The sequence below is a fragment of the Macrobrachium nipponense genome, chromosome 2 (assembly GCF_015104395.2).
Source record: "Macrobrachium nipponense isolate FS-2020 chromosome 2, ASM1510439v2, whole genome shotgun sequence".
Taxonomy (NCBI): Eukaryota; Metazoa; Arthropoda; class Malacostraca; order Decapoda; family Palaemonidae; genus Macrobrachium; species Macrobrachium nipponense.
In genome coordinates, this window is record NC_087201.1 from 57,903,165 (window position 1) to 57,930,402 (window position 27,238).

The 27,238-nt window shown below is 42.8% G+C and overlaps 1 protein-coding gene across 3 annotated transcripts in view; it reads right to left on the minus strand.

Annotated features, from left to right (window-relative positions):
- The window catches only part of LOC135220610 (TM2 domain-containing protein almondex-like), a 245,560-nt gene that overhangs the window by 122,755 nt on the left and 95,567 nt on the right, over nt 1–27,238 (minus strand). For all 3 annotated transcript variants that reach the window (XM_064257915.1, XM_064257913.1, XM_064257914.1), the window contains one exon: nt 18,399–18,541. In XM_064257915.1, the coding sequence (XP_064113985.1) occupies nt 18,399–18,541 (143 nt within the window). The remainder of the gene's footprint in view (nt 1–18,398; nt 18,542–27,238) is intronic.

Here is a 27,238-nt window from a genome sequence, read left to right on the forward strand (position 1 = left end):
CGCTTCGCGCTTGGCTGACGCTTCGCGCCTGGCTGGCTCCTCGCGCCTGGCTGGTGCCTCGCGCTTGGCTGGCGCCTCGCACCTGACTGACGCCTCGCGCTTCTCTGGCGCTATATCCTTGTTTGGATGACGCTTTTCTGGCGCTTCGCGCCTGGCTGAATCCTCGCACCTGGCTGCATTCTCGCGCTTGGCTGGCGCCTCGCGCTTGGCTGACGCTGTTGGCTTGGCAGATGTATCATGTCTGGCTAAATCCTCGCGCCTGTAAAGTTGCTCGCGCTTATCTGGCGCTTCAATCCTAAAAGACGCTTCTCGTCTGGTAGAAAACTCGCGCTTATCTGGCGCTTCAATCCTAAAAGACGCTTCTCGTCTGGTAGAAAACTCGCGCTTGGCTGGCGCCTCACGCTTGTCTGGCGCTTCATATTCGGCGTAAGACTCCCTATCGGAAGACATCTTGCGCCTATAATACACCTCACGTCCCACAGGAGCCTCACTCCTGGCGGGAGAAGGAAGACGAGACTTCTTGACAGGAAGCCTCACGTCTTTTCTACGAGGAGGATCTTTCGAAAGGAGTCCTACCAAGGCGGATAACTGTTCTTGTACAGCCAAAATAATCCTCTTGGAAGCTTCTCCGGTGTCTTCTTCAACTGGAGAGGGAGACCTCGAAGGAGTTTTGTCAAATCCAGGGGACTTCAAAACTCTCTTAGCCTTCTTGATCGAGGGAGGCGCTTCTTCCGAAAAACGTTCGGGGCTTGAGTCCAACACAGGTTCTTTCCAGTGCCTTTTCAGGGGCCTGGAAAGTTCCGAATCCTTCCACCCTCGTTTAGGAGAGGGAGAGGCGGATGAAGAGAAGCACTCTCTGAGGACACCTTTCCTATAGTGGTCCTGAGCAGTCTGTCTAACTACAGAGCCTGCTGAAGGGACGCCTGACCGGGGGGAATTCTCCACAACCTCCGTACGGCTTTCGACTTTTCTTCTCCTCTGGGCTTGGGAGCTAGAAGGAGGTCTAGGCCTGGGAGCGTCACAGAGACGGTCAGACGCCCTCTCCACAACACTGGGGGCACTCACTTCACTAAAATAATCACTTTCACAAACTTTACCTTTCATGGCAGCCATTTTGGATTTCATCCTATGAAGTGTAGCTTTCAGATCAGCGATTTCCGAGGCCGAATCTGAATGTACAGCAAGTGAGGGCCCTGATACAGAATTAGAATCAAATGCATAGTTTAGTGAAGAGTTAGAATCATTAAAAGGCTCAATAGGCCTTGTACTACCCGCACCCTTAGATGCAGCCCTTCTGACTCTATCCCTCTCTAACTTCTTCAAGTAAGAAGTTAAAGTCTTCCATTCCTCAACATTCAACCTCTCACATTCATGACAGGTGTTAGAAATAGAACAATCAAAACCTCTACATTTGCGGCATACAGTGTGAGGATCAACCGAAGCCTTCAGTATCCTCACCTTGCAGCCTACATTCACACACACTCTCACACAACCACTTGAATCAGACATTCTTGAAGAAAAATCAAAAGCAAGTCCAAATCCAGTCCACGGTAGCGAATGCCAAAACAACGATCCAGGTACGTCACCAAAAGTCCAAAAAAGATTATCAATTGTCTTGAAAAGCGAATTCCAGTCAGGATGTAGTAGCAACGATGTTGATATCACCGGCGACAGAAAAAATATGATAGAAAACGGGAATGGTTCCTAGTCCTGCCACCCAGGGCAGGCCGGTAGATCACCTGACCTACCTGTAGCGAGTGGCGAGAAATTTGAATTTCTGTCGGGGACGACGGAGTCTTAGCTATGTATATATCTGACAGGTAAGTTGATTGTATGAAAAAAAAATTTCTAGAACGCGGCTCGCGCTCAGTTGCTGGAACGCGGCTCACGTTTGGTTGTAGGAACGCGGCTCGCACTAGTCTGTTTGCTGGAACGCGGCTAGCTGCTGGCTGTTGGAACTTGGCTCACGCTAGCTTGCTGGAACGTGGCTTCCTGGCTGGCTCTTGCTCAGTGTTCTCTTAGTTTTCTGAGAACACGCTAGATCATCCAAACTCCAAACATATACATTCTTCGTCTTTTCGGAAGTAAGATGAAGAGACGCACTTTTTCAAAGGATGCCTTTTCAATGGCTATCCTTGGCAGTCTGGGACGCTCTACAGAACCTGCCGAGGGGACGCCTGACCGGTGGGGATTCTCTGAAACCTCTTACGGCTTTCGACATTCCTTCCTTCTCCTCTGGGCCTGTGAGCTTGGAAGAGGTCTAGACCTGGGAGCGAGACAGAGCCGATCAGACGCACCCTCCACTGCAATGGGGAACACTAGTAATCACTTCTTACCTTTTAATAGCTCGCATTTTGAGCCACAATCCTTGTCTTCAAATTGCAATTATGAATTTGAAGTTTCTGCGAAGTAAGAAGGTGATGAGGATGCAACACTACTAGTACTGTTAATGCTCTAATTGCTCGTTAGTACGAGTATCCAAAAAACTTTCAAAAGAAACGTATCTAGTTACATGCTTTACTGATTCCCTAAAGTAGGAAGTCAGTTTATTTCCTCAATCAATTCTAACACTTATTACACGTATTAATGAATAAGTATTAATATTTCCCTTTCTTGCAAACTATGAGAGTGTCTACCGAAAATTTCGGTAGTTACACGTCATATATTCTTCGAAATTTTTGAAGCCAAATTCATTAAAAAGTTAATAAAAGCGTATGCCGAACCAAAGACCCAGTACTTCCCTGCAAAAGACAGCCCAGAAGATCGATGGCGATGAAAAACGAAAATCAAGTCAGGGGTAGCAACAACATAAGTTGACACTACCGCGACAGAGAAAATCTGATTCTAGAACGGGAATGGTTCCTATTCCTGCCACCCAGCGGCAGGGGGGTAGATCACCTGACCTACCTGCAGCGTGTGCCGCGAAATTCGAATTTCTGTCGCACGTCTGAGACATAAGCTAAGTATATATCTGCCGGGGAAGTTGCATGTACAAAAATACGTTGTACGTATGCAATCTTCACAAACTCCTATATTTTTACCAACCATTTATCTATTTCTCAAGGGTAATGTATTAATCTAACTTTTAAATGAAATTACAGTAACTTTAATTTAATTTAAAAGTTAGCTTAATATTCAGGGCGCATGATTAGAGTCATATTTAGTGTTCATACTCTAGAAGTAGTATACATTTATGTACTAGCATTTTTAGAGATTGCCAAACTTAAGTGAAAATTCCCTTTACGCAAGGGGGTCTGGAACCTAACATTGTGTAGGTTTGGGGTATTACTGTATACCTTAAATTACTATCCTATTACTGCATTAATCTTTGAGATTTTATTATTATAATTTCAGTCATCTTAAACATTTTACATTAAAAATATATACATACAGCCAATAACACAGAGAGAGAAAGACCATTGAATTGGCAACATCATATATTTATATGACCACCATCAAGAGTGAAATTATGAATGATTTCTGAGACATAGTGAATAATAATGAAGAGAGAGAGAGAGAGAGAGAGAGAGAGAGAGAGAGAGAGAGAGAGAGAGAGAGAGAGAGAGAGAGAGAGAGAGAGAGAATAACTCCATACAACTCCCACTCCTTCCCTTCTGCCAATACATATATCAAACTGTCATTTACTCCCCCACCCTCCTTTGTTGAAGTGGATAAAAAGATTGGGAATCACTATTTCTTTTATCAATCTTATTATTAATGTATTTGAAAATTAATTATTAGGTAAATCATTTATTTATCATATTACAAAAAACATACATAATTAAGAGAGAGAGAGAGAGAGAGAGAGAGAGAGAGAGAGAGAGAGAGAGAGAGAGAGAGAGAGAGAGAGAGAGAGAGAGCAAAATTTATTATTGTTTAATCTCATTAAACTTAATATTGTTTTGAAAATTAGTACTATAATTTATTACTTTAGCATAAAATGTAGTAGTACCCTTACAGATATATACATACACTTCTAACCATAGAGGGTATATACCTGGAGTTGCGATCTCTATACCAGTACTATGTAGTTCAGTGGTCCTCCACCAGGGTGGCGCTGCAAAGCCTTGCGGCCATTTTAAAGGTCTGGTAACCCAGAAATTGAACAGGGATTAGTGCGATTGTGAATTTTTTTATTGTTTGTTCAATGAGTAAATGTTTAGCAAATTTGTAGGGTTTAGTGAGTAAATGTTTATTTAATGTTTAAGTAAATGTTTAGTTTAGTGAATGTTTACTGAATGTTTAGGGTTTTGTGATTGTTTTGTGAATGTTTAGTGTGTATGTAATCAATGAATGTTTAGTGAGTGTTTAGCAAATGTCTTGTAAATGGTAGTGTTTAGTGAATGTCTTGTAAATGGTAGTGGTTAGTGAATGTTTATTGTGTAAGTATTCAGTGAATGTTTAGCGAGTGTTTGGAGTTTAGTGAAAATGTTTTGTGAATGTTAGTGTTTAACAAATGCTTAGTGCATAAGCATTCAGTGAAAGTTTAATGAGTGTTTAGGGTTTAGTGAATATTTAGTGCGAAGTTTTTAGTTAGTGTTTAGGGTTTAATGAAGGTTTAGTGAATGTTAGTGTTTAGTAAATGAATGTTTAGAGTATAATTATTCAGTGAATGTTTAGAGTTTAGTGAATGTTAGTTTAATAAATGTTTAGTGCATAAGCATTCAGTGAATGTTTAGTGAGTGTTTAGGGTTAGTGAATGTTTAGTGTGTTAAGTGTTTAGTGAGTGCTTAGGGTTTAGTGCATGTTAAGAGTTTAATGAATGAGTGTTTAGTGTGCAATATTTAGTGAATGCTTGGTGAGTGTTTAGAGTTAAGTGAAAATGATTTATGAATGTTAGTGTTTAAAGGATGTTTAGTGCATAAGTATTCAGTGAGTGTATAGGGTTTAGTAAATGTTTAGTCTGTAAGTATTCAGTGAATTTTTGGTGAGTGTTTAGGATCTAGTGAATGTTTTGTGAAAGTTTGTGTTTATTTGGTGTTTAATGAGTGTTTAGGGGTTTAATGAGCATCTAGGGTTCAGTGTGTATGTATAGTGAATGCTTAGTGATTGTTTAGTGTTTAAGAATGTTAAGGATTGACTGAGTGTTTAATGAATGTTTACTGAGTGTATGTGGTATAGTAATTATTTAGCGAGTGTTTAGAAAGCATTTAGTGTATAGTGAGTGCCTAGTGAGTGTTGGCTATTCTGTGAGTGTTTAGTGTTACTGAGTGTGAGAGTATGTTAAGTGTGAGTGTTTAGTGAGTGTGAGTGTATAGTAACTGTGAGTGTTTAGTGAGAGTGAGTGAAAGTGTATTGTGAATGCTAATGTGTAGTGATTGTACATTATTATTTAGTTAGTGCTTAGTGACTGTATGCTCTGAGAGTCCTGTAATTTACAGGAACAATTTACGCTAAACACAGCTTTGATCCACTAGTGGATGTTTAGGCCTTGACCACAATGGTTGGAGTGCTTAGGCCGACCTGTTTTTGCAAGGTAATTTTTCTCTGTGAAATTGGGTCCAGTAATAATAAAAATAATACCAGCAACAATAATAATAATAATACCAATATAAATTATATTAATAGTATAATAACAAGATAATAATGATAGTAAACAGATAAAAATAATAATAGTAATAAAGTATAGTATCATGAGCTGGACCGAGGCCTTTCAATAAGGCCACTCAAGGTCACACATTAAGCAGGGAGAACGCCACTCCAGTTATTGACGCTTTATGCTTCTAACACTTCCAGCCAAAATAGACTCGTAAACAGATGCTGTGCATCCAAGATGTAGTCACAACACGACGCCCGCCTTTTGAAGGGTGATGTTGAGAAGGAACCATGCAAATCATCTACTATCTTGTTAACCAACGATGTTGACAGATGAGATGGTGATTATCGCGATACATGTGCATAATAGACAAGAGTCAAATACCTTCTAGAGACTCAGGTCCCTGTGATGGCAAGACAGAAGTCTCTCATCAGCAGTTGAATCTCAATCAAGGAGAAACAATACTACTCAGTGAATGACTAAGGTGGATGTGGACCTACGTCTTCACAGATGAATCAGAGGAGTGAACTCTTCACCATTCTGATCACAGAAAAAATCCCGTCAGTGACACCAACCAGTGAAGACGGCTCTAATTACTGGTGTTTTACAGAGGAATGAAAAAGTTATTCTGTCATGTATTTCATTGCTGCTCAGTGAGGAAGCTGGAACTTGCAATGAAGCAGAGAGTCTTTCAGTAATGAAAATGATATTGTTATTGTACAATAAAGTTTCATACATACTTACCTGGCAGATATATACGATAAATGGCCCACCCAGTCTCTCCGCAGGAGACAGGTGGAAGAGAAAATCTGGTTCTAGAAGGTATTGGTTCCTATTCCTGCCACCCAGCGGCAGGACGGTAGATCACCTGACCTTCCTACCTGTAGCGTGTGCCGCGAAATTCGAATTTCTGTCAGGGACGACGAGTCTATAGCTAAGTATATATCTGCCAGGTAAGTATGTATGAAACTTTATTGTACAATAACAATATCATTTTCATACATTCAACTTCCCTGACAGATATATACTTAGCTGATTGGCACCCTTTGGTGGAGGGTAAGAGACAGCTATTCACTGATTAGACAGGTAAACAACTAGTGTAGGTTAATAAAATAAATAAAACCTTGGTTCCTATGTGTTTAGACGAAGGGTTGACTTCCTAGCTATTGCTAGGAGTCTGCTTCGTCTCAAGAGCCTCAGCGAGGATGTGACCTATGGCTAAGAGTTCTTGTAGATCTGTCAATGGGGTCTTATCCACTTACTCGACAGAATCTAATGGTCATTTGTCAATGGGGTCTTATCCACTTACATGACAATACACCTATGCCTAGTGGCATAATTAAGGAGCACAACACTGATCCCGATCACCTGATCCTAACACGAGGGTTTGTGCTTAATTTGAAAAGAGTTATCCCCAAACTCCTTTCAAACAACCCAAAGAAAAAACACTATGTTAAAATAAAAATTAACTGTCTAGTTAAGGATCAGTGTCGGCTTCCTATCCCAGCAACGTATCGGTAGACACGTATAACCAAGAGAGAAGGATCTCTCGTAGGTCGACTTGACCTCCTTCGTGTAATGGAAAGTCAACACAGAGTTGCATCTCCCGTAAGTGACAGCTAATATGTCCTTATGACATATTGTTATGGAAAGAACAAGAATTCATAAAAGCTCGCCCTTCATGCGCTTTTAATTCTCAGCTGTTTGAAGGAATCATCAAGTTACTCATGAAGTGCTTTAGCAATCACACTTGTTTCAAGGAAGACCAGGGCTTTCTTTGAAATGGATCTCTTCTGGATGAAGCCTAGAGCCTGGCTGGCGTCTGGCTGGTGCCTTGCGCCTGCCTGGCGCCTGACGCTTGGTTGGCGCCTAGCTCCTGGAAGGCGCTTTTCGCCTGACTCCAGGCTGGCGCCTCGCGCCTGGAAGTAGCTTCGCGCCTGGCTCCAGACTGGCACTATTTGGCGCCTGGCGCCTAGCTGACTCCTCTGCACTTGCTGGAGCTTCGAGCTTGGTAGAGTCTCGAGGATGTCTGGCGATGTCCACATCGGACACTCTTATCTGTCCGATTTGTTTGCCTCTAGCGCATCTGCGCTAGGTTGGAGGCCCCCTCTTTCTCTTCATCAGACAATGACAGTGTTCCTTGAAACTGTCTGCCTCTGGCGTTTTTTACGCCTGTTTTGGCATTTGGCGCCTGGTTGGCGCTACATTGTCCGAAAGTCCTGAACCTCCACAATAGTTTATCAGAAGACTGGAGAAGGGTGAAAGAAATTCTTCCACTTTGAGCTTTTGGCCTCTCCGGCAAGGGGAGGTGATTGTAGTAAACTACATCCATTAGACGATAGGACATCTAACAGTACGAGAGATAAGAGTCTTCCTCCGAGGAGGATCCTTCTCGAATCCTTCCGTTGCTAACGAGATCTCTTCTTACTTGTTGATGAAGTTCCTCGTTGCAGAATCTTCCCTATCCTTGTCCGAAGGAAGGGAAGGAGCTTGGAAGTCGAAGGAGACTCCGAGCTGAAATTGGGAGGACTCCTGATTTCTAGCTCTTTATTGTATCCCTCTGAATACCTTCTGGGAAGCATTTCGAGCCCTCATCGCATCCCAAAGACTTTGTAGGCAAACGTTTAAACCATCTCTTCTTCTGTAGGTGAAAACGTAAGTACCCTGCCTGGGCAACGAAACTTCTATCTGAAAGCGTTGAGTCAGGAATAGAGGGTTTCAGTTCTTTTGCCAGACATACTATGCTGGCAAGAACCCATTGCCAAGTCTCCATTGAATCTGATGCGAGATTCCAATGCACAAAAAATTCACTTGTCTTCTTGGTCGTTTAGGGCCAAGAGTATCAAAGAATTCCCTCATAAAATTTCTCAAAGAAGTTTGATGAGGAGCAGTTCCATCTTGTCGGAACACGGAATCTGAGGCCACAAAAGATCCCATTCGAAGTACATGATATCCTACTCTTGTCGTATTGAGGTATCGTATAAGATCCCGAAGATCTTAATCCTCTGCTATCTCTAATTCCCCTTGTATAGACAGAGTATAGCCTTTTACTGCGTTCTTTGATAGCAGATATATACAAAGGTGATTCTTCCCTCTGAAAAGGAAGAAAAAACCGCTATGTGGTTCACAGAGGTATCGGAAGAGGACAGTTTCCTCATTCCATCTAGCACGATCTGCAGCAATTCTATGTCTTGGCCATGACTATTGTCATTTACCTTGAAAAATCCTCTCATTCATGTCCACTTCTGGTCAGTCTGCACGCGGACAGACTTAGAGTGTAGAGGTTGTTAAGGTCCATTTATAATAGATGCTGATAGAATCTCCAGACTCTCTTGGAAAAGCCTTCCAAACCATGCTGTGAGAGGAACATGACTTCTGTGAATCCAACCTCTCTAAGGCCAAAATGAGGCATAAGGTATCACCCTCTCTTCCTTTGATGCCCATTTATCTTAATATCTGTTAAGAATTTATATATCTAGGGGAAAAAAGACTAAAGTTTATTCCCCATTTAAACTAAAAATGGCGTATATTGCTACCTCTCTTGGTTCGAGAATAAGGAAGCAGTCTAGAGGAAGCCTGTTTGTCTTCCACCTTGCGAAGAGATCTATGAAGAAGACATCTCGCAGGTTTCCACAACTCTCTTTCCAACTAAGATTAGACAAAAGTCAATAGTTATATCGTCGATCGAGAAGGTTCTCACGGACGTGCAACATCGTGCAGCAAACCTCTTAAGGATCGTTACGTTCCGTGTCTGTGTTCCAAACAGATTCTCTCTTGTTAACGCGAACATGGGCGAACAAAGGGTTTCTCGATGCTCCTTGAGATATGAGAGAGCTGTGGAATTAGTCAAATTGATTTGAAAAAATCATTTCGTCCCTCCTTGGGATCGAACACCCCTCCCGTTAGACGGGGAACTAAATCAGGAACGAACCATGCCGTTACCGCGCCTGCTGTCAGAGAGGTTACTGAACCCTTCGATTAATAACTCGCTATATCGAAAAGTTAGCAAGTCCATTATTTTGCTTCTGTAAGCATGAGAGCATCAAATAATATATATAGCTCTACTGTATTAAATTCATATTGTTTTCTCATTCCTATAATCCTGTTACATTGCGGTAAACATTACCGCAAGGTTACAAGGGATCTTTTTATTTAAAACACCTTAGCAAAACGAATACCATGTTATTCATGTCTGCCTATAAGTCCCCTCAAATCGAGGCTAAGTCCATGATTGTAGGGGGAAGATACGGTTAACCATTCGATCCCGTAGGAGAGAGAGATGTAACCAACTGCTCATGACCAAGAACTGGATGGTACTGTATTGGCTTACAATGACAGCCGTCTCGTTCGCTGCCTGGCTGCATTCTTCCTGAGTTGCCAGTTACTCCATTCAATGAAGGAATATAATAAAATTATTCTAAAGCCTAAGGAAGCTCTCAATAATGCATATTTACGCCAAACAACCTTTGTTAAATACCGAAGCTGAGTAGGTATTGTCGTAACAAACCTTTTAAGCGAAGTCCTTCCTAGGAAATTCCTGTAAGGATATAGATAATTCCATATCGAACCACAAAGGCAACTATGGTATGCATATATGACTTGTCATTCAGTAGTCGTATACACCAAATCTTCTTACTACATTCTTTCCTCTCCGATGCAGAGAGAGAATGGATATCTTACTCTCTTCGTTCTTTTCGTCAATAAACCCGAATTAGTATTAGTCGAAAGAGATCGCAAATGACAACCGAGGATCAAAGAGAATCTCTCAAGCTTTTATTCTCTTGGAGATAAGGCCGTATTCTACGCCTCTATTATCTGGAAGAGCCTCTAATCAATGAATGAGAGCTCGTACGAATCTTGTTCAATTTCCAAACGATTGCCACTCTTTCTGTAAATGGTTGGTTGCATTATTTTTTAGAAGGAGGATGATTTTAATATCCTCTTACTAGTAATGAACTAATTCTCTCAATAAAAAAGGTCGCTAAGGTCTTATAAACTGAGAGACCTGCCCCCTTATTGGCTTCCAATTCCGATCTATCTTCCATTTCCTGTCCATCAAGTTGGGAGAAGAATGAGCAACCGGAGGAGAGCGCCTCCTTTCGTAAGGTGAAGGGCTTTTAGCAGTACCGACTCTAACCTGACGAGGGCTACGGCCGCCTGTGCGACATCTTGAGTCCCCGCCAGGAGAAGGCCGATCTTGCTCTTGCCGTTTACTTGCATTAACCCCTTCTTTACGGGGGTGGGTGAGCAGAATGTAAACATTGTGTTCGCTGCCGAACTGAATCTCTCGGTAGTGACTCGAGTTTGGAGGGGTGCCCATCGTAAAAATATTTGCCAAAAATACACTAATCAAGACAGGCTAATGAAATTATAGGTATTATTAGCACTATAATAACGCATATTCTCTGTTAGTTTTATCATCCTACAGGGAAAATAAATGATTTTATGAAAAAAAAATGTGAAACTCAGTGTCCCTTGTACAAGGGACACTGGTGGTCGGTGAGAAAACTACGGTCTTGAATAGAAATTCGGTCTTACAGAATGTTGGTATATTGCACCTGGAACATGCACATAAAGTATATCAAAATAGAACAGTAAATAAGCACGTAATAACAAAAAAAAGAGCAAAAAACAAAAACTAAAGCGAAAGCCCCGCCGAATAAATATGGAAATCGCAAATTTTATAGTATATCTTTCTAAAATTGGGCGATGTCATTTTCTACGTTTTCTAAGATTAGTTTCATCACAGAAAACAACTTTAGGGGCATTAGGGTATCTAAACTAATTTTTCAAGTTTTCTTGCCTCAGAAAAAATCGCTTTTTTGCTTTTTCTCTGGTTTGGTTTTTTATATATAAAGTTACTATAAGGCTTCATTTCTACCTTCATTTATCTGGTGTCCATATCTTTTATTTGTAAAATGTAATAAGTGAATAAATAAATAAATACAGTAAATGATGATACAACTGGTTTTTTACTTGGGTAGAAGTTATTACATGTTTACGCTTGTTCTGTTTTTTGTGATTTTTTGTTGAGACGCAGTTCATCTGTCACCTACACACTACTATAAGCAGTAATAATACTATTTTTTTGGGTTCATCATACGTCTGGCATCGTGTCATACTGTTTATTTTGCTCCAAACTCGTCAAACCGAAATTACAGAATGATTGGAAGTCCCTATCTGAAAAGAGGAGTTTTGGTGGTACTATGCGTACACCTTTATGCACCGGTGCGGTATAGTAGACTTCAATGGTGGTACCCACCTACCTCCAAACAAACTTTCGGTAAGGAAGAAGAGGTTAAGACTATCCTGACAAGGGCGACGGCCGCCTGTGCGACAACTCCCGTCCCTATCAGGAGAAGGCCTCGAATGTCTTTCACCTTTTGCAGAATCAGGCATATCCTGACAAGGGCTATGGCCGCCTGTGCGACATCTAGAGACCCTGTCAGGTGAAAACTGATCCTGCGAAAATTCCCAAAGAGGAGCCTCTCGGTCCGCCTCTAACTCCATTTCCGATGAAGATCCTGGTTCATAGCGCCTGGAGCCTGGCTCCTGCGCTTCAGGCGCTTTGCGCCTCGTTTCAGGGGCTTCAGGCGCTTTGCGCCTCGTTTCAGGGGCTTCAGGCGCTTTGCACCTCTTTTCAGGCGCTTCAGGCGCTCTGCGCCTCGTTTCAGGCGCTTCAGGGGCTTTGCGCCTCGTTTCAGGCGCTTCAGGCGCCTTGCGCCTCATTTCTTTTTTAGCGCCTGGTTTCAGGCGCTTCAGGCGCTTTGCGCTTTTCTGTAGAATTCTCTCGCCTTGTCGGCGTTTTGCGCTGGGCAGGCGCCTCGTCCAAGCTGTCAAAGATTTCTATCGGACGGGACTTCTTAACGGGAAGGAAGTGATCCTTTCTCCTGGGAGGATCCTTCTTCAAAACTCCCATTAACAAAGATATCTGTTGTTGCATTTCTCTTAGGATCTTCATAGCGGCGTCTTTCTTTTAGAAGGTCTCGATAGCTTGTCAGAACTCCACCCTTTTTTTCCTTTCGATGAAGAATCGGATGACGAAAAAACACTGTTTTAGGATGCCTTTCCAACGGCTATCCTTGGCAGTCTGGGACGCTACTACAGAACCTGCCGAGGGGACGCCCGACCGGTGGGGATTCTCTGAAACCTCCGTGCGGCTTTCGACATTCCTTCTCCTCTGGGCTTGTGAGCTTGGAAGAGGTCTAGGCCTGAGAGCAAGACAGAGCCAATCGGACGCACCCTCCATTATTTTAGGACGCCTTTCCAATGGCGAACTTGGCAGTCTGGGACGTTCTACAGAATCTGCCGAGGGGACGCCTGACCGGTGGGGATTCTCTGAAACCTCCGTGTGGCTTTCGACATTCCTTCTCCTCTGGGCTTGTGAGTTTGGAAGAGGTCTAGACCTGGGAGCGAGACAGAGCCGATCAGACGCACCCTCCACTGCAATGGGGAACACTGTAATCACTTCTTACCTTTTAATAGCTCGCATTTTGAGCTACATCCTTTGTCTTCAAATTGCAATTATGAATTTGAAGTTTCTGTGAAATAAGAAGGTGATGAGGATGCAACACTACTAGTACTGTTAATACTATAACTGCTCGTTAGTACGAGTAGCCAATAAAACTTCTAAAGGAAGCGTATCTAGTTACGTATATTCTTTTCTGACTCCCTAAAGTAGAAAGTCAGTATATTTCCTCAATCAATTCTACCACTTATTACACGTATTAATGAATAAATATTAATATTTCCCTTTCTTGCAAACTATGTTTCCCTTTCTTGCAAACTATGTGAGTGTCTAACGACAATTTCGGTAGTTACAAGTCATATATTCTTCGAAATTTTCGAAGCCAAATTCATTAAAAAGCTAATAAAAGTTAATAAAAGTGTATGCCGAGCCAAAGACCCAGTACTTCCCTGCAAAAGACAGCCCAGAAGATCGATGGCGATGAAACACGAAAATCAAGTCAGGAGATACCGCAAACGTATGTTTACAATATGGCGACAGAGAAAATCTGGTTCTAGAAGGTAATGGTTCCTATTCCTGCCACCCAGCGGCAGGACGGTAGATCACCTGACCTTCCTACCTGTAGAGTGTGCTGCGAAATTCGAATTTCTGTCGGGGACGACGAGTCTATAGCTAAGTATATATCTGTCAGGGAAGTTGAATGTATGAAAACAGGGATTGTACTGCCTGAAGAACTGCTTCCTGTGGGTTGGATCAGGGAGGAATTGTCTACTTACTCTAGAAGCATAGCTAGTTGGGCGGGGAACAGGCAAAATCTTCCATTATTCACTTTCAATTTGCGGTGAATAAAGAATAATTGAACATCCTACGGATTAGAAAATGTATATCAGAAGACAAAACTCAACTGTCTGAAGAAAATTCTGCATCATAGCAGCGGCCGATGGGGCAAGTGCTATGGAACAGAAGACTACCACAGACTTCTGTTATACCATGGGGTAAACAGAATGATACTGAGTCTAATGAGATATATCTGTCTGAAAATTCTCGCAACGGCAAATGTTGAGCATGAGACATGGGCCTTATGCAAGATTTTCTGTACAACCAGATACCTACGTCTGTGACTGCTGGGCAGAGATTATAATTGGTAGTTAATCCTCGACAGAGGAGAAACAGTACTAATACAAACAGAATCTCAGAGTGAAGTACAGCATTCTCCCCCTCACTCGACTTCTACACTGAGTTGTCTGGTAGTGCATTCCATGATGGAATGCGTTCAGCTAGATCCATCGAGCATAAAGAAATATGTACACTCGAGCATCTACATTTTAACCGAAATAGGAGGGAGAGAAACCCTCTTGTTTGGTGATACAGCAAATGTTGCGGCGTTGTTAGCAAACAATACCATTAGTCATCTCAAAATCATAACCAGAAACTCATGGGAGACCTAAGAGTTTGTTCCGAGTATCAGGTTACTTAAGAGAAGGTACTATTCATCTTGGTCACATAACAGAACAAGTATATTAGTAGGTGCCTGCAAATTGTGCTCCAGCCTAATTCTTCATTCAAGAGACAAGATAAGGACTGGAAGCAGACCTCCTTCATTCTCTAATGAAGAGAGCGAAGGTGAAGTTTCCTGAAGGGAGGCTTCTACGGTGATAACAGGAACTGAAGTTGACTAGTTCAAGCCGAACTGTTTGTCCCCAAAACAGTAAAACTGGAGAGGCATTCAAACATCTTGGTGCTATCCATCCTGAAAAGATTGATGTATGTTTGGTAAGATCCTAAGATTGAACCAAAAACATAGTCTCTGAGATTCGAATTCTGAGGAGTAGACTCCATAGAATTCCTCTTATTTCTTTGTTCATTCCGGTGTGACCATGAAATAAAGGGAAAAAAAAAAAGAGAGGAGGATTGACTGATTTTGCCCGCTCTTCTCTGAACTTGCGGTGTTCTCACTCTGTTAAACAAAACATTCATTTCCTGCAACTGTTTTGTTCCACGAATGCGAGTGAAAGTTGAGCGTAGTTAAATGCATTAAAAGCTGGCGAAAATTTGCTACATCTTGCTACGCATCAATCTTCTCTGTGATTGAACCTAATGAAGAGGACTACACAGAGGACCTCCTCTTATCTCCTTCAGATGCCTTTTCCCAAGGAACAGTGACATCGATCTTGGCACTTGAAGATTAGCCATTCATGGCTTTCGCAAGTGGAAATAGCATCCAGTTCCCACTCCAGAAAGAGCAGGTGGCAGAAGAGACAGCCAACTACTCCCTCCCCAAGACCCTTAGGGGGCGGAGAAACTACCTTCCTCTTCTTAGGGCGTGGAAGCCTTCGAAGAGGGAGGTAAGGAGGCATCAGATGACGAAGATGAAGACGATGACCTCTGTGAAAACTCACTGCAACACGGGAAGGGAAGATGCTATGTTATGGCAAAGGATCGCACTTATCAAGAGCAGAGAGTTCGTTCGGTTGAACCTCATACTTGGCTCGGCCGAACCGAGTCTAGTGAGCTGAGCAAATCACCACTATATAATTATGAGTGGTAACCATCAGCAAAAACTATCACTTTTTCCCAAATAGTAACTGTTCTCTTACGAGGCAAAAGCTCCAAGAAGGAGGGATTCTGTGTCTGCTGTCCTACGTGTTCGGACCCAAAGTTCCAAGACACAAGGACGGTACTTGATCATTCACCTAGAAGGTGTTGCATGCATTATCAAGCTTTGCATAACTCAAAACCAGACTGAAAAGCAAACTCATCTGTACCGGTAAAGGCTCTTTTCGCTATCCAAGCACTCATGATAGTGAGCACTTGGCAAGTGCTAGAATTCGTAAGAATTTCCATGCTCGACGAGAAAACCCGACTTTTGCAAGACAATAAGCGGGGGAGCCTTGTCTCGCTCTGGTTCTCTGCAACATGATGAAACCGAGCACTCAGCGAGCGCAAGTGAAATCAAGGGATCCGGGCACTCGGCGAAACTCCTAATTATTTAAATAATTATTGGGAATACCCGTTGCCCAAGTGTTTGGAAATCACAGAAAACCAAATCACCATGAGAACGCCAGAAATTCTGAGGAATTCGAGCATTCAGCGAGATTCCCAGATATTGTGATAACAAATATCGGAAATTCTCCTCTCGCCTGAGTGTTTGCAGATCATAGAAGACCAAAACAGTTAAAGTGCTAGAAATTCCAAAGAATTTAAGCACTTGGTGAGACCCCCAAATTTCATACAATGATAACCAGGGAGGGGCCCTCCTCAACTCCTGTAGAAACTGAGGGGGATCAGAATATGCACTCGAGGCTCCCAAAATGCACGTCACTGACAGAAGATCCTTCTTCAACGACATGGACATACATCTGGTGGTACCCTAAGATCCTTCCAGGAATGTAGTCCCCCGACGCTGAGTCCTATGGAGAGCACTCTGCAGGATCCCTCCTATTCACCTCGCCTCTCTTGGTGTAGCCATAGGAAGTAGAGGGAATAAGTGAGGAAGACTGGACGCTCTCGCTCGCCTTGCTAGCCAAACTAGCAGGAGAAGTGAGCTGCAGGCAGCCATCAACTTGCGGTAATGGCTGCAACACGAGTCTAGGAGAGCCTTCTCGTCCTGGAGAAATGCTTTCCCGAGAAGGGATACGAAACTCTCGCACAGCAGGAGAAACGTTCGCCGCCACTGAGACTGGTCAATCACGCGGATGTGACCGTGGTCTAGGTGGAGTTGAGTGTACACCTCACTGGTGAGGGCTGGTACTGAATGGGGGATCCCCAGTCTCACTGCGTGCACAGTCCTGCAGGACCGTCACATCATCCTGGGTACTGAGTGATCACCAGAGAGCGATCACTGGGAAGCGTGAGCCACCTGAGCGACTCACTTCTTTCTTCCACTCCGTGCCTGAGTCATGATGGCAAGAGGACTCAGCGTTACCGACTCTAGATGCACACGAATCCGTAGGTTCGCGTGCAATCAGGTATCTCTTGAAAGAGCACCCGACACAGAACTAGTCTTGGGGCAGAACCTCAAGGACTGGCTGCAGAAGTGCAAACCAAAGTGAAAAACTCCTGACGATGCTCAGCAACCCCCTCTGAACTTTCTTTCTATCAAACTTATTCACAGTGCAGGCAGCAAAGAGCAACACTCAGCACATGACAAAAAAGGGACACAGTCATGCCCTTGTATGAGTGAAGGGTGTGAGGCCCAATGACGGGGGGCGAACTCCTTACACCTCTGGCCGCCAAACCCAAGTCCCCCATGTTGGGGAACAATGGCCTACGCAAGGCTATCACAAATCGTGGGTTTGTATATCAACAAATATGAAACACACACAGTATATACACAAAAATAACATAAAAAAAAGATCCATCAAGAAAAATGAGCTTAAAGTCAGTCAGGCAAAGAGCTCCAAAAACACGTCAGCATCACATGAGGGCTGAAAGTTTGTTTGTTTGTTTGTATGGTGCTTTTATGTTGCATGGAACCAGTGGTTATTCAGCAACGGACCCAACAGCTTTACGCAACTTCCGAACCACGTCAAGTATGAACTTCTATCACCAGAAATACACATCTCTCACTCCTCAATGGAATGATCCAGAATTGAACTCGCGGCCACTGAGGTGGCACGTCTAACACCATTCTAACCACGCCACTGAGGCACTTGATGACCGAAAGTAAACTGGAATGTTTACATCTGGGCATGTGGGTATTTCTGCCTACCAAACAGTAGTTACCTTATCACCTTATTCAAGAGTTTAACAGACGTTTTCTAGCCTCGCCGAAAGTAATTCTTATTGTAAAAGACTGATGTTTGTATATAATGTAAGAACAATGATTAATAACTTTTGACTATAAACCTTGAACCAGAAATTAATCTGGGCTGTTGGGATTTATTTATTAGGAGCTAAACTGTTGCTGTTGCATCATCTGTCAGTTTCTTTTGTAACTCCTTTGAGGACAAACAGCAGCTCTGCTATCAAAAAACATGTTTTGATGTTTGAAAAACTTATTTTTGGTAGCTGCTGTGAGTCCTCAAACCCATCCATTTTCCCAGATGAAAAGGCATGGGACTGGGGTGAACATTTATCTTGCACAGACCTGGAGCGTGATGAGGTTGGCCATAACAGGTTGTTACCACATCTGTGAGAGGAGTAGAACCTATTCTGGCCACTTATGGAGCCCTGGGGGGACCATGAAAATATAACACCTTTGAGCACTCACAGTAGCTACCAAAAATTAGTTTTTTTCTACAGCAAAACCTGTTTTATTAGTGTACAGCACTGTGCAACAAAGTGTTCTGTTCAGTTTCAGACTAATCCTCAACAACCATACTCATAATTAAAAGTTTTATTTTTTGTCCATTGTAATACACGTCATTTACTGATCAAAATATCCTCTCTTACCACACATGATTCAGGAACAACCACTGTTTGGGAAGTTGTAGATGTTGAAGATGCTGCATAAATATTGCTAAATGGAGTATCATTTTTGTTTCCATCAGTCATATCATTTTCCTTCCCATCTCTGTCTTGAGAGTCAATACCCTCTGAAAAAGAAAGTTGAGTAGAAAATCATTTATGAACACATTAAGAGAACATACAATGGTTGTATACAGCACAGCACAGAACAGAACAGACACATGCTTATTACAGTTAGTTCATTTATAATCAGCATCATCATAAATAAAACTCTGATGGAATTTCCTTTCTTCTTAGCTTTGCAGACCTTTTATAAAATTAATCCTACGACTTTGAGTTTTACAATTTTTCCGACAGTCTCTCCACTTCCTTCTCACATTACAGGCAGTCCCTGGCTATCGGAGGGAGTTCCATTCTGACAGGGCTTGATGATAAGCAAAAATTGCTATTAACCAAAACAGCCAAAACTCAGTACATTTTGGCACTGAAAAATTACATTTTTATGATAAAATAAGCTTTTAACTATACTTATCCAGTAATCATAAAGCTAAGAGTTTCATTTGCTGGCAGTTAAAATCCCAAAATTCACAGGTAGCACTAATTTTCTATTTGTTTTGGCTAGGTAACAGTGCCCCTCAAACTTTTGGGGCAAGAGAGAGGTACAAGTCAGCAAAGAGCTCAGTTTGTTTATGCTCATAAAAAGAAATCCATGCTAGGGGACGGAGGGTGGGCTCATATTACATAATTACAGTGGTCCCCACGTATTCGCGGGGGATGCGTACCAGACCCTCCCGTGAATAGTTAGAACCCGCAAATGTTTGGAACCCCTATAAAAATGCTAAAAAAAGCCTATTTTGTTAGTTAAAACTCAAGAAAAACCCACTAAAAATGTTCATACTTGGTTTTTTAATAGTTTTATCACAAAAAGTGCATTTTAAGATTTTAAAATTGATCTGAAACACCAGGAATTTGTGGATACATATTTCCCATAGAAAAATACTGCAAATGTGCGAATTTTCCGTGAATAATGCGGGGAAACGTTCCCGAGAGAAATCCGCGAATGTGTGAGTCCGTGAATCCGGAGAACGCGAATACGGGGGTCCAATGTACTGAGTAATGTGTCATTTTTAATTACTATACAACAGGTGATTTCCACATTGCGGGAAGGAGGGAGGCATGGATAATTCTACCTAACCTTCTTTAAAAAGACAGATCGAGAATAGAAAAAAACTGCCAACATTAATTACAATGTTTGTTGATTCCTTACCTGATAAGAGAGTTGTAGCAGGAAAATACTGTGTGGCGGTAAAGCCATGTAGTGCCTATTAATACTTTAGTTGGACCTTTGTAGCAAAGAACAATTTCAATGGCTAACAAAGGATCAAAATAATTGCTCCTGCCCAGGGATCAGCACCAACATACATATCACCAGAAAAAATTGTTACCTATAACCAAAACTAACTAAATATCCACCACTACCCTATCAAAGGACTGAAGGGTACTCAAGGTACTTTGTACCTCCAGATTTCCCATAAAAAAACATCACATCTTATGTCAAGGAGAATAATTATTTTAGGAAAGGTTGCTTCTTACACTTCCTTTCCCAACACCACACCAGCCGCAAGAAACGGATCCAGGGCACTGCAGTCTTCCACCGTCTCAATGTCACAGAGATAATGTGATGCAAAAAGATTTGCATTTCCAAGACGTAGAATTAACAAGATATATGAGATAAATTTCTCTTAAACGCCAGAGAAGTGGTTACTGCCCTAATTTCATGAGCTTTAGCCCTGCAGACCAAGAGAACATTCTCCTTAACAGAAGAATGTTCTTCTCGGATGACGTCTCTTAAGAAGAATGCTAAATTCTTAGATAATGGTCTGGAGGGTTTTATGACAGAACAACAAAGACTGCCAAAACCTCAATGAATGTTTTTAGTTCTGTGAAGGTAGTTCTTGAAAGACCACAGGGCACAGAGTTCTTTCCTGATTGTCATTACTCAGGGATCGAAAATGAACGAGCCCAAGGATTAGAGGGAGACTCATTCTTGGCTAAAAAACCAAGTGAATAGGAATAAATATCATTCCTCAGACTAAGTCCATGCATAGGCTCAAAACGAGGCCCACACAACCACTTTAACACAATATCCAGATTCCAAGGCACCAAAGGAGAATCTTTACGATTAGAAGTATCAAATGATCTAATGAGATCAGAGATGTCTGGGTTGGAAGACAAGTCCAAGCCCCTGTGATGTAAAACCAATGCCAACATGGCCCTATAGCCCTTGATGGTAGAGGATGACAGGTCTCTTACTGACCTCAAATGAAGCAAGAAATGGGCTATTTGTATCACAGTGGATTTAGAAGAAGAGATGTTGGAATTCTTGCACCACTGATTCTCCACTTATTCTGATAAAACATTACTTGAAGATTTTCTCCTACACATGGCGATAGCTTCTGAAGCTCCCTTAGAAAACCCTTTCTTTCTAAGGAGTTTCTGGACATGGTCAGGGAGCCACTTGAGGTTATCGTGCAAAAAATGAAGTTTTGTTGGACTCATCATATAAACTTTTTGTTATGTCTTAGTTGTTAAGAAGGATGCCTAAGGTATATCAGAAAGTAAGATACTTTTCAAAACTTTATTGTGAAACTACTTTTTAAAAGCATTTAATGCAAAACACGATTTTCTCAGAAATGAATGATGTCCTAAAAATCTAATTTTGAATGGTCAGATCAAGTCCAAATTTTGTACCACCATTGCAGACTGTGCTGTTGATAATATATATATAAAATTGCAAATTGATATATTATTCACAAAATAAGTTTTGTTCAAAATTTCCTATCTAATAGGCAAATTTTGAGTAAGAGCAAAAAATCAAAATTTTTTAAAGTCAATTGAATTTTTCCTAACTATACAAACCTGAGGTCCTTTACATTAGGAATTACTTTCAGCGCAGGCTGGATTAAAGCAGTTAAATTCTTGAACAAGGTGGTTAGGCAGTAACTACCATCTAGTAGGCGGATAGGCCTGCCTGCCAGATGTAAGTACTCCACTTTGCCTTTTGGCCCAGGTTTCAGGTTGAGGGGTGGCATGAGGTGGGGATTAATGTAAAGGATCTCAGGTTTATATAGTTAGGAAAAATATAATTTACTTTCAAAAATTGTGATTTGTTCCAACACAATATACAAACCCTCAGTCCTTTACATAGGGAAGACTCACTGATTGGTGGGAGGGATGTGAGTGAGCTTCTAGAACAACTGAAGTTCAGCACACACGGGCTATTCCTCTGGAATAGCCTTCCTGCACTGCCTCTGACAACTTGATCAGAGTATAAGAGCTGCATGATCAAGAGTCAGACTTCTGGGCCTTTTCAAAATGAGTGAGGAATCATCACTCATCCAAAAAAGGACTGGGAAGAATATTTAGAATCAGAGGCATTAATGCAAAGTTCTGGGAAGGGATTGCATTATTGCCACTCCCCTTCCTCCACTTGCTAGAAAAAGGAGCAGGATTGCTTCTATAATTCTGCTAAGAAAAATAGAAAGGATACTCGATGTGCAAGCTTACCATATCAAATGCCCGACCATCAAGTGTAAGTTTGAGTCCTATCCTCAACCTGAAGGAAGAGGAGTAGAAGGAAAAGGAGGGGAATGTGGAGAGGCCAGTCACTCTCACATCCTTACCTCTAGAACCACACACCATAGGCACCGGTCCAAGGAAAAGAGGTTCTAAGGATCTGTGGGCAGACCCGAAGGAAGAAAGATATAAAAGGGATTTTGACGTAAGGAAAAATCTATTTCTGGGCGATTGGCTCGTGTCGCCAGCGAAATATCCTTTAATATGATATTGTTAAGATACAATAAAGTTTTGTACATACTTACCTGGCAGATATATACTTAGCTATAGACGGTTCCGGTCCCGACGACAGAATTTCAAAACTCGCGGCACACGCGACAGGTAGGTCAGGTGATCCACCATTCCGCCGCTGGGTGGCGGGGTCTGGAACTATTCCCGTTTTCTAAGTCATAATTTCTCTTCCACCTGTCTCCTGAGGGGAGGCTGGGTGGGCCATTAATCGTATATATCTGCCAGGTAAGTATGTACAAAACTTTATTGTATCTTAACAATATCATTTTTGTACAAGTAACTTACCCAGCAGATATATACTTAGCTGATTGGCACCCTTGGTGGCGGGCAAGAGACAGCTAAAAACAAAATAATATTTAAACTACATACATTAAAAAACAGGAAAAAACAACCTATGTTCTTGGATAACATAATCCATAGTTCCTACTTATTGGGCTGAAGACTTCATGACTACTGTCGATGAGTCTGCTTGCCTCAAGAGTTTCAACGAGGAATGAACCTATGGTTGAAGTAACTCTTTGGATCGTGTCAATGGGGGCTAGCCCGCTTACGCGACAGAGCCTATACTGGATCGTACCAATGGGGGCTGACCCACTTACATGGTAGAGCCTTGACCTTTTGTCATATCAATGGAGACTCGCCCTCTTACATGACAGAGTTAAGGTTATTAAACAAATCACAAAGAGCACTGAAGCCAATCCCGATCACCTGACCCATGTTAGTCTTGTTACAATCTATGAATTGTAAGAGGGTCCCTATTCCCTCTGACAATTAACCAATAAAAACAACCAACAATAAACAGTAATTTAAGCCTTAAACTAAATAGGAAGGATTAGCCTCAGCCCCTTCTCCCAGCACTGAATTCGCCGAAACATACGCTCCCAGAGCAAAAGCACTTTTGCGTACGAAATTTTAACATCTCTTAGGTAATTCGAGGCGAACACCGAATTACATCTCCAAAATGTCGACTCTATAAGAGCCTGAAGCGACCATGTTTTGTGAAATGCCATCGACGTAGCTATGGCTCTCACTTCATGAGCTCTCACTCTGAGAACCTTGAAATGCTCTTCTTCGCATTTAAGGTGAGCTTCCCTTATTACATCTTTTATGAAGAATGTAAGGGCGTTCTTAGAAATCGCTCTTTCGGATCTCTTTTACAGAGCACCAAAGACTTTCTTCTGTACCTTTCAGCAACTTCTTCTTCTCCAGGTAGAACTTGAGTGCCCTGACTGGACACAAAGTCCTTTCTAGTCTCTCCCTGTTAATAAAGATATTCCTTTATCTCAAAGCTTTCTTGGCCAAGGCTTTGAGGGATTTTCATTTTTCGCTAGAAAAAATGGTCGAAAGGAGCAAATCGCTGAATCTTTCTTAAACCCCACTTTACCTTCCAAAGCTTGCAACTCGCTCACTCTCTTGCTGTGCTAACGCAAAAAGGAATAAAGACTTTCTTGTTAAGTCCCTAAACGAAGCTGCGTGAGATGGTACGAATTTTTCCGACATTAGGAACTTGAGGACCACATCCAAGTTCCAGCTAGGCTTCTTGATTACATGTTCTTTCGTGGTCTCAAAAGACCTTATAAGGTCCATGAAGATCTTTATTGTTTGTCAGATCTATTCCTCTATGTCGAAAAACTGAGGCCAGCATACTTCTGTAACCCTTCACTGTTGAAACTGCCAGGTTACAGTCTTTTCTCAAATATAGGAGAAAATCTGCGATTTCAGTTACAGAGGTACTGGAGGAGGATATTTTATTTTCCTTACACCATCTTCTAAACAACTCCCACTTCGACTGATATACTTTAGAAGTGGAGACTCTTCTGGCTCTTGCAATAGCCTTCGCCACTTCTCGTGAAAAGCCCTTGCTCTGACAAGTCCTTCGACAGTCTGAAGGCGGTCAGACTTAGAGCGGGGAGGTTTTTGTGAAACCTGTCGAAGTGGGGTTGTTTGAGAAGATCGTTCCTTAGTGGAAGCGATCTTGGAAAAAATCACTAACCACTCCAGCACCTCTGTGAACCAATCGAGAGCCGGCCAAAAGGGAGCGATGAGGGTCATTCTTGTTCCTTCCGAGCAAGCGAACTTCCTCAACACTTCTCCTACTATCTTGAAAGGAGGGAAGGCGTACGCGTCCAAGCCCGTCCAATCTAGCAGAAAGCTGTCTACTGCTACTGCTTGAGGATCCGAGATCGGGGAGCAATAGGTTTCTAATCTGTGATTCTTGTTGGTCGCGAACAGGCGAACGGTCTATATTGGGCCTTCCCCACAGATGCCAAAGTTGTTGGCAAATCTGAGGATTGAGAGTCCATTCCGTGGGTAGGACTTGTTCTTTTGTTGCTTAACAGATCTGCCCGGACATTTTTCTCTCCCTGCACAAACCTTGTGAGGAGAGAGATCTTCCTTTCCTGTGCCCAAATCAGCAGATCCTTTGCTGATTCGTACAGGGAAAAGGAATGCGTCCCCCCTTGCTTCTTTATATAAGCGAGGGCTGTTGTGTTGTCCGAGTGAATCTGAATCCCCAGACCTGAGACCTGTTCCTCGAAATGAACCAAAGCTAGATGAATGGCTGTTAGCTCTTTCTTGTTGATGTGCCAGGACACTTGTTCTCCTTCCCAAATGCCTGACACTTCTTGCGAACCTAGGGTCGCTCCCCACCCTGAATCTGAGGCGTCTGCAAACAACGCTAGGCGCGGGTTCTGTAAGCGAAGGGAGATTCCTTTGCTTAGTTTCTGTGGATCTAACCACCAACGGATATTCTCCTTGATCCGTTTCGAGATTGGAAAAGTCTCTCCCATATTGTTGGACTTCCAATCCCACTTCTCCTTCAGATAAAATTGAAGGGGTCGTAGGTGAAGTCTTCCTAAGGAAACGAACTGTTCCATCGAGGAGAGGGTCCCCCCCCAGCAAGCTCATCCATTCCCTCGCGGAACAATGTTCTTTCCTTAAGAAGACTGACACCTTTTCTAGGCAGCGTTCTCTCCTTTCCTGCGAAGGATACGCTAGAAAATCCCGAGAATCCATCTGAATCCCCAGATAGACAATACTTTGCTGGGGAGTCAGCATGGATTTCTCGTGATTTACTAAAAGTCCTAAGGACTTTGTCAACTTTAGAGTAACACTAAAAGGTCCTCCAGACATTTTTTCTCCGATTGGGCTCTTATTAGCCAATCGTCCAGATATAACGAGATCCTGATCCCTTCCAGATGTAGCCATAAGCTACATTCTTCATGATGTCCGTAAAGACTTGAGGGGCAGTCGAAAGTCCGAAGACATCGCTCGGAACTGGAACACTTTCCCTTGGAACATGAACCTCAGATACTTCCTTGCTGCCGGATGAATTGGCACATGGAAATACGCATCCTGAAGGTCCAGGGACACCATCCATGTCCCCTGGACGAAGAGCAGATAGAACAGAGGAAGACGTCTCCATTGAAAATTTCTTCTTCAAGACAAAGAAATTCAGGGCACTGACGTCTAGAACTGGTCTCCATCCCCCCGATGCTTTCGGTACCAGGAATAGCCGATTGTAGAATCCTGGAGACTGGAGATCTTGAACCAGTTCTACCGCTTCCTTGGAAATCATCTGTTCCACTGCTTGCAACACATAGCAAGCTTTCGGACCGGATCCGAGTATCTGGCGGTCAACTCCTTGGAGTTGTCGTCAAGGGAGGATTCTCTGAAGGGGATCAGGTATCCTTTTTTCAGGATAGAGAGGGACCAGGAGTCCGCTCCCTTCTGCGCCCAGACTTTGGCAAAGTGGAGTAGCCTGGCGCCTACTTTTGTCTGGAGGACTTGCTGTTCATCTAGACTTCCCGAAGGACCTTCTAGATGGTCTACTCTTTCTCTCTGGTCTTCGACCTCTAAGAGGGGCTCTAGAAGAGGAGGCCCCTCGAAAGGGCTGAACAAAAGAGGGTCTCTCTTTCTTCTCTATCGGCACTGCCGGCCTAAACTTCTTGGCTGAGTGCGTGAGGAGATCTTGAGTTGCCTTCTCCGTAAGAGATTTCGAAACCTCTCTAACCGTCTCTTGTGGAAAAAGGTGCGGGGGATAAAGGAGCAAAAAGAAGAGATGTCCTTTGCAAGGGTGATACTGCTCTTGCTAAGAAAGAGCTAAAGACAGATCTCTTCTTCAATACTCCCGTTCCAAAAAGAGAGGCAACTTCCACAGAACCGTCCACGACCGCTCGTCCAGGCAAGCCAGGGACGCTCGAAAGTTCCTCCATGGAAACAAAGTCCGTGTCCTGAGCTCTCTTCGCTAATGCTCCTAAAGCCCAGTCCATAAAGTTGAAGACTTCTAGGGTTTTAAAGAGGCCCTTTTAGAAGGTGGTCCAGCTCACACATGCCCCAAGTCGCCTTAGCAGACAGCAAACGACTTTCCCTCCTAGCAGGAGTCCACTAAGAAGCAAAATCCGCATCCGCGGAAGAAGGCAGACCTAACCCATCGGCTCTTTGGTCTCGTACCACCTTCCTGGTTTGCCTGTTAACTTGGAAGGAGGGCAGCAAAAAACTGTCTTGCCCGCTTCCCTTCTGGAAGTCAAACCACTCTGAAAAAGTTTTCAATGCCTTTTTCATACAAAGAGCGGGGCGCATCTTAACGAAGGAAGACGATTTGAGAGCTTTAGTGCTGGACATCAACGATCCTGGTGAAGGAGGGTCGCGGATGAAGGGAGTCTCCGAACTCCTTTAGTAGCAAAAGAGAAAGTCTCTTGTAGTCCGAAACTGCTACATCTACAGGCTCTTCGTCTTCCGATACCTGGTCCAACTGATCTAACCAGAAGGAGATCGTTTTGGAGTGATCTGGCTCTTCCCTGGAGAAGAACTCCTTTCCCGAGAAGGGGGGGAGCGTGGAACATTAGCACTCCTATACGAAGAGTGAGGTCTCTGTCTGTCGGCAAACACTCTTGTGCCTACTAGACTCTTGTTGTCTAGGTTCGTCGGGTTCGTGGCGCTTGCTAGGCTCCTGGCGT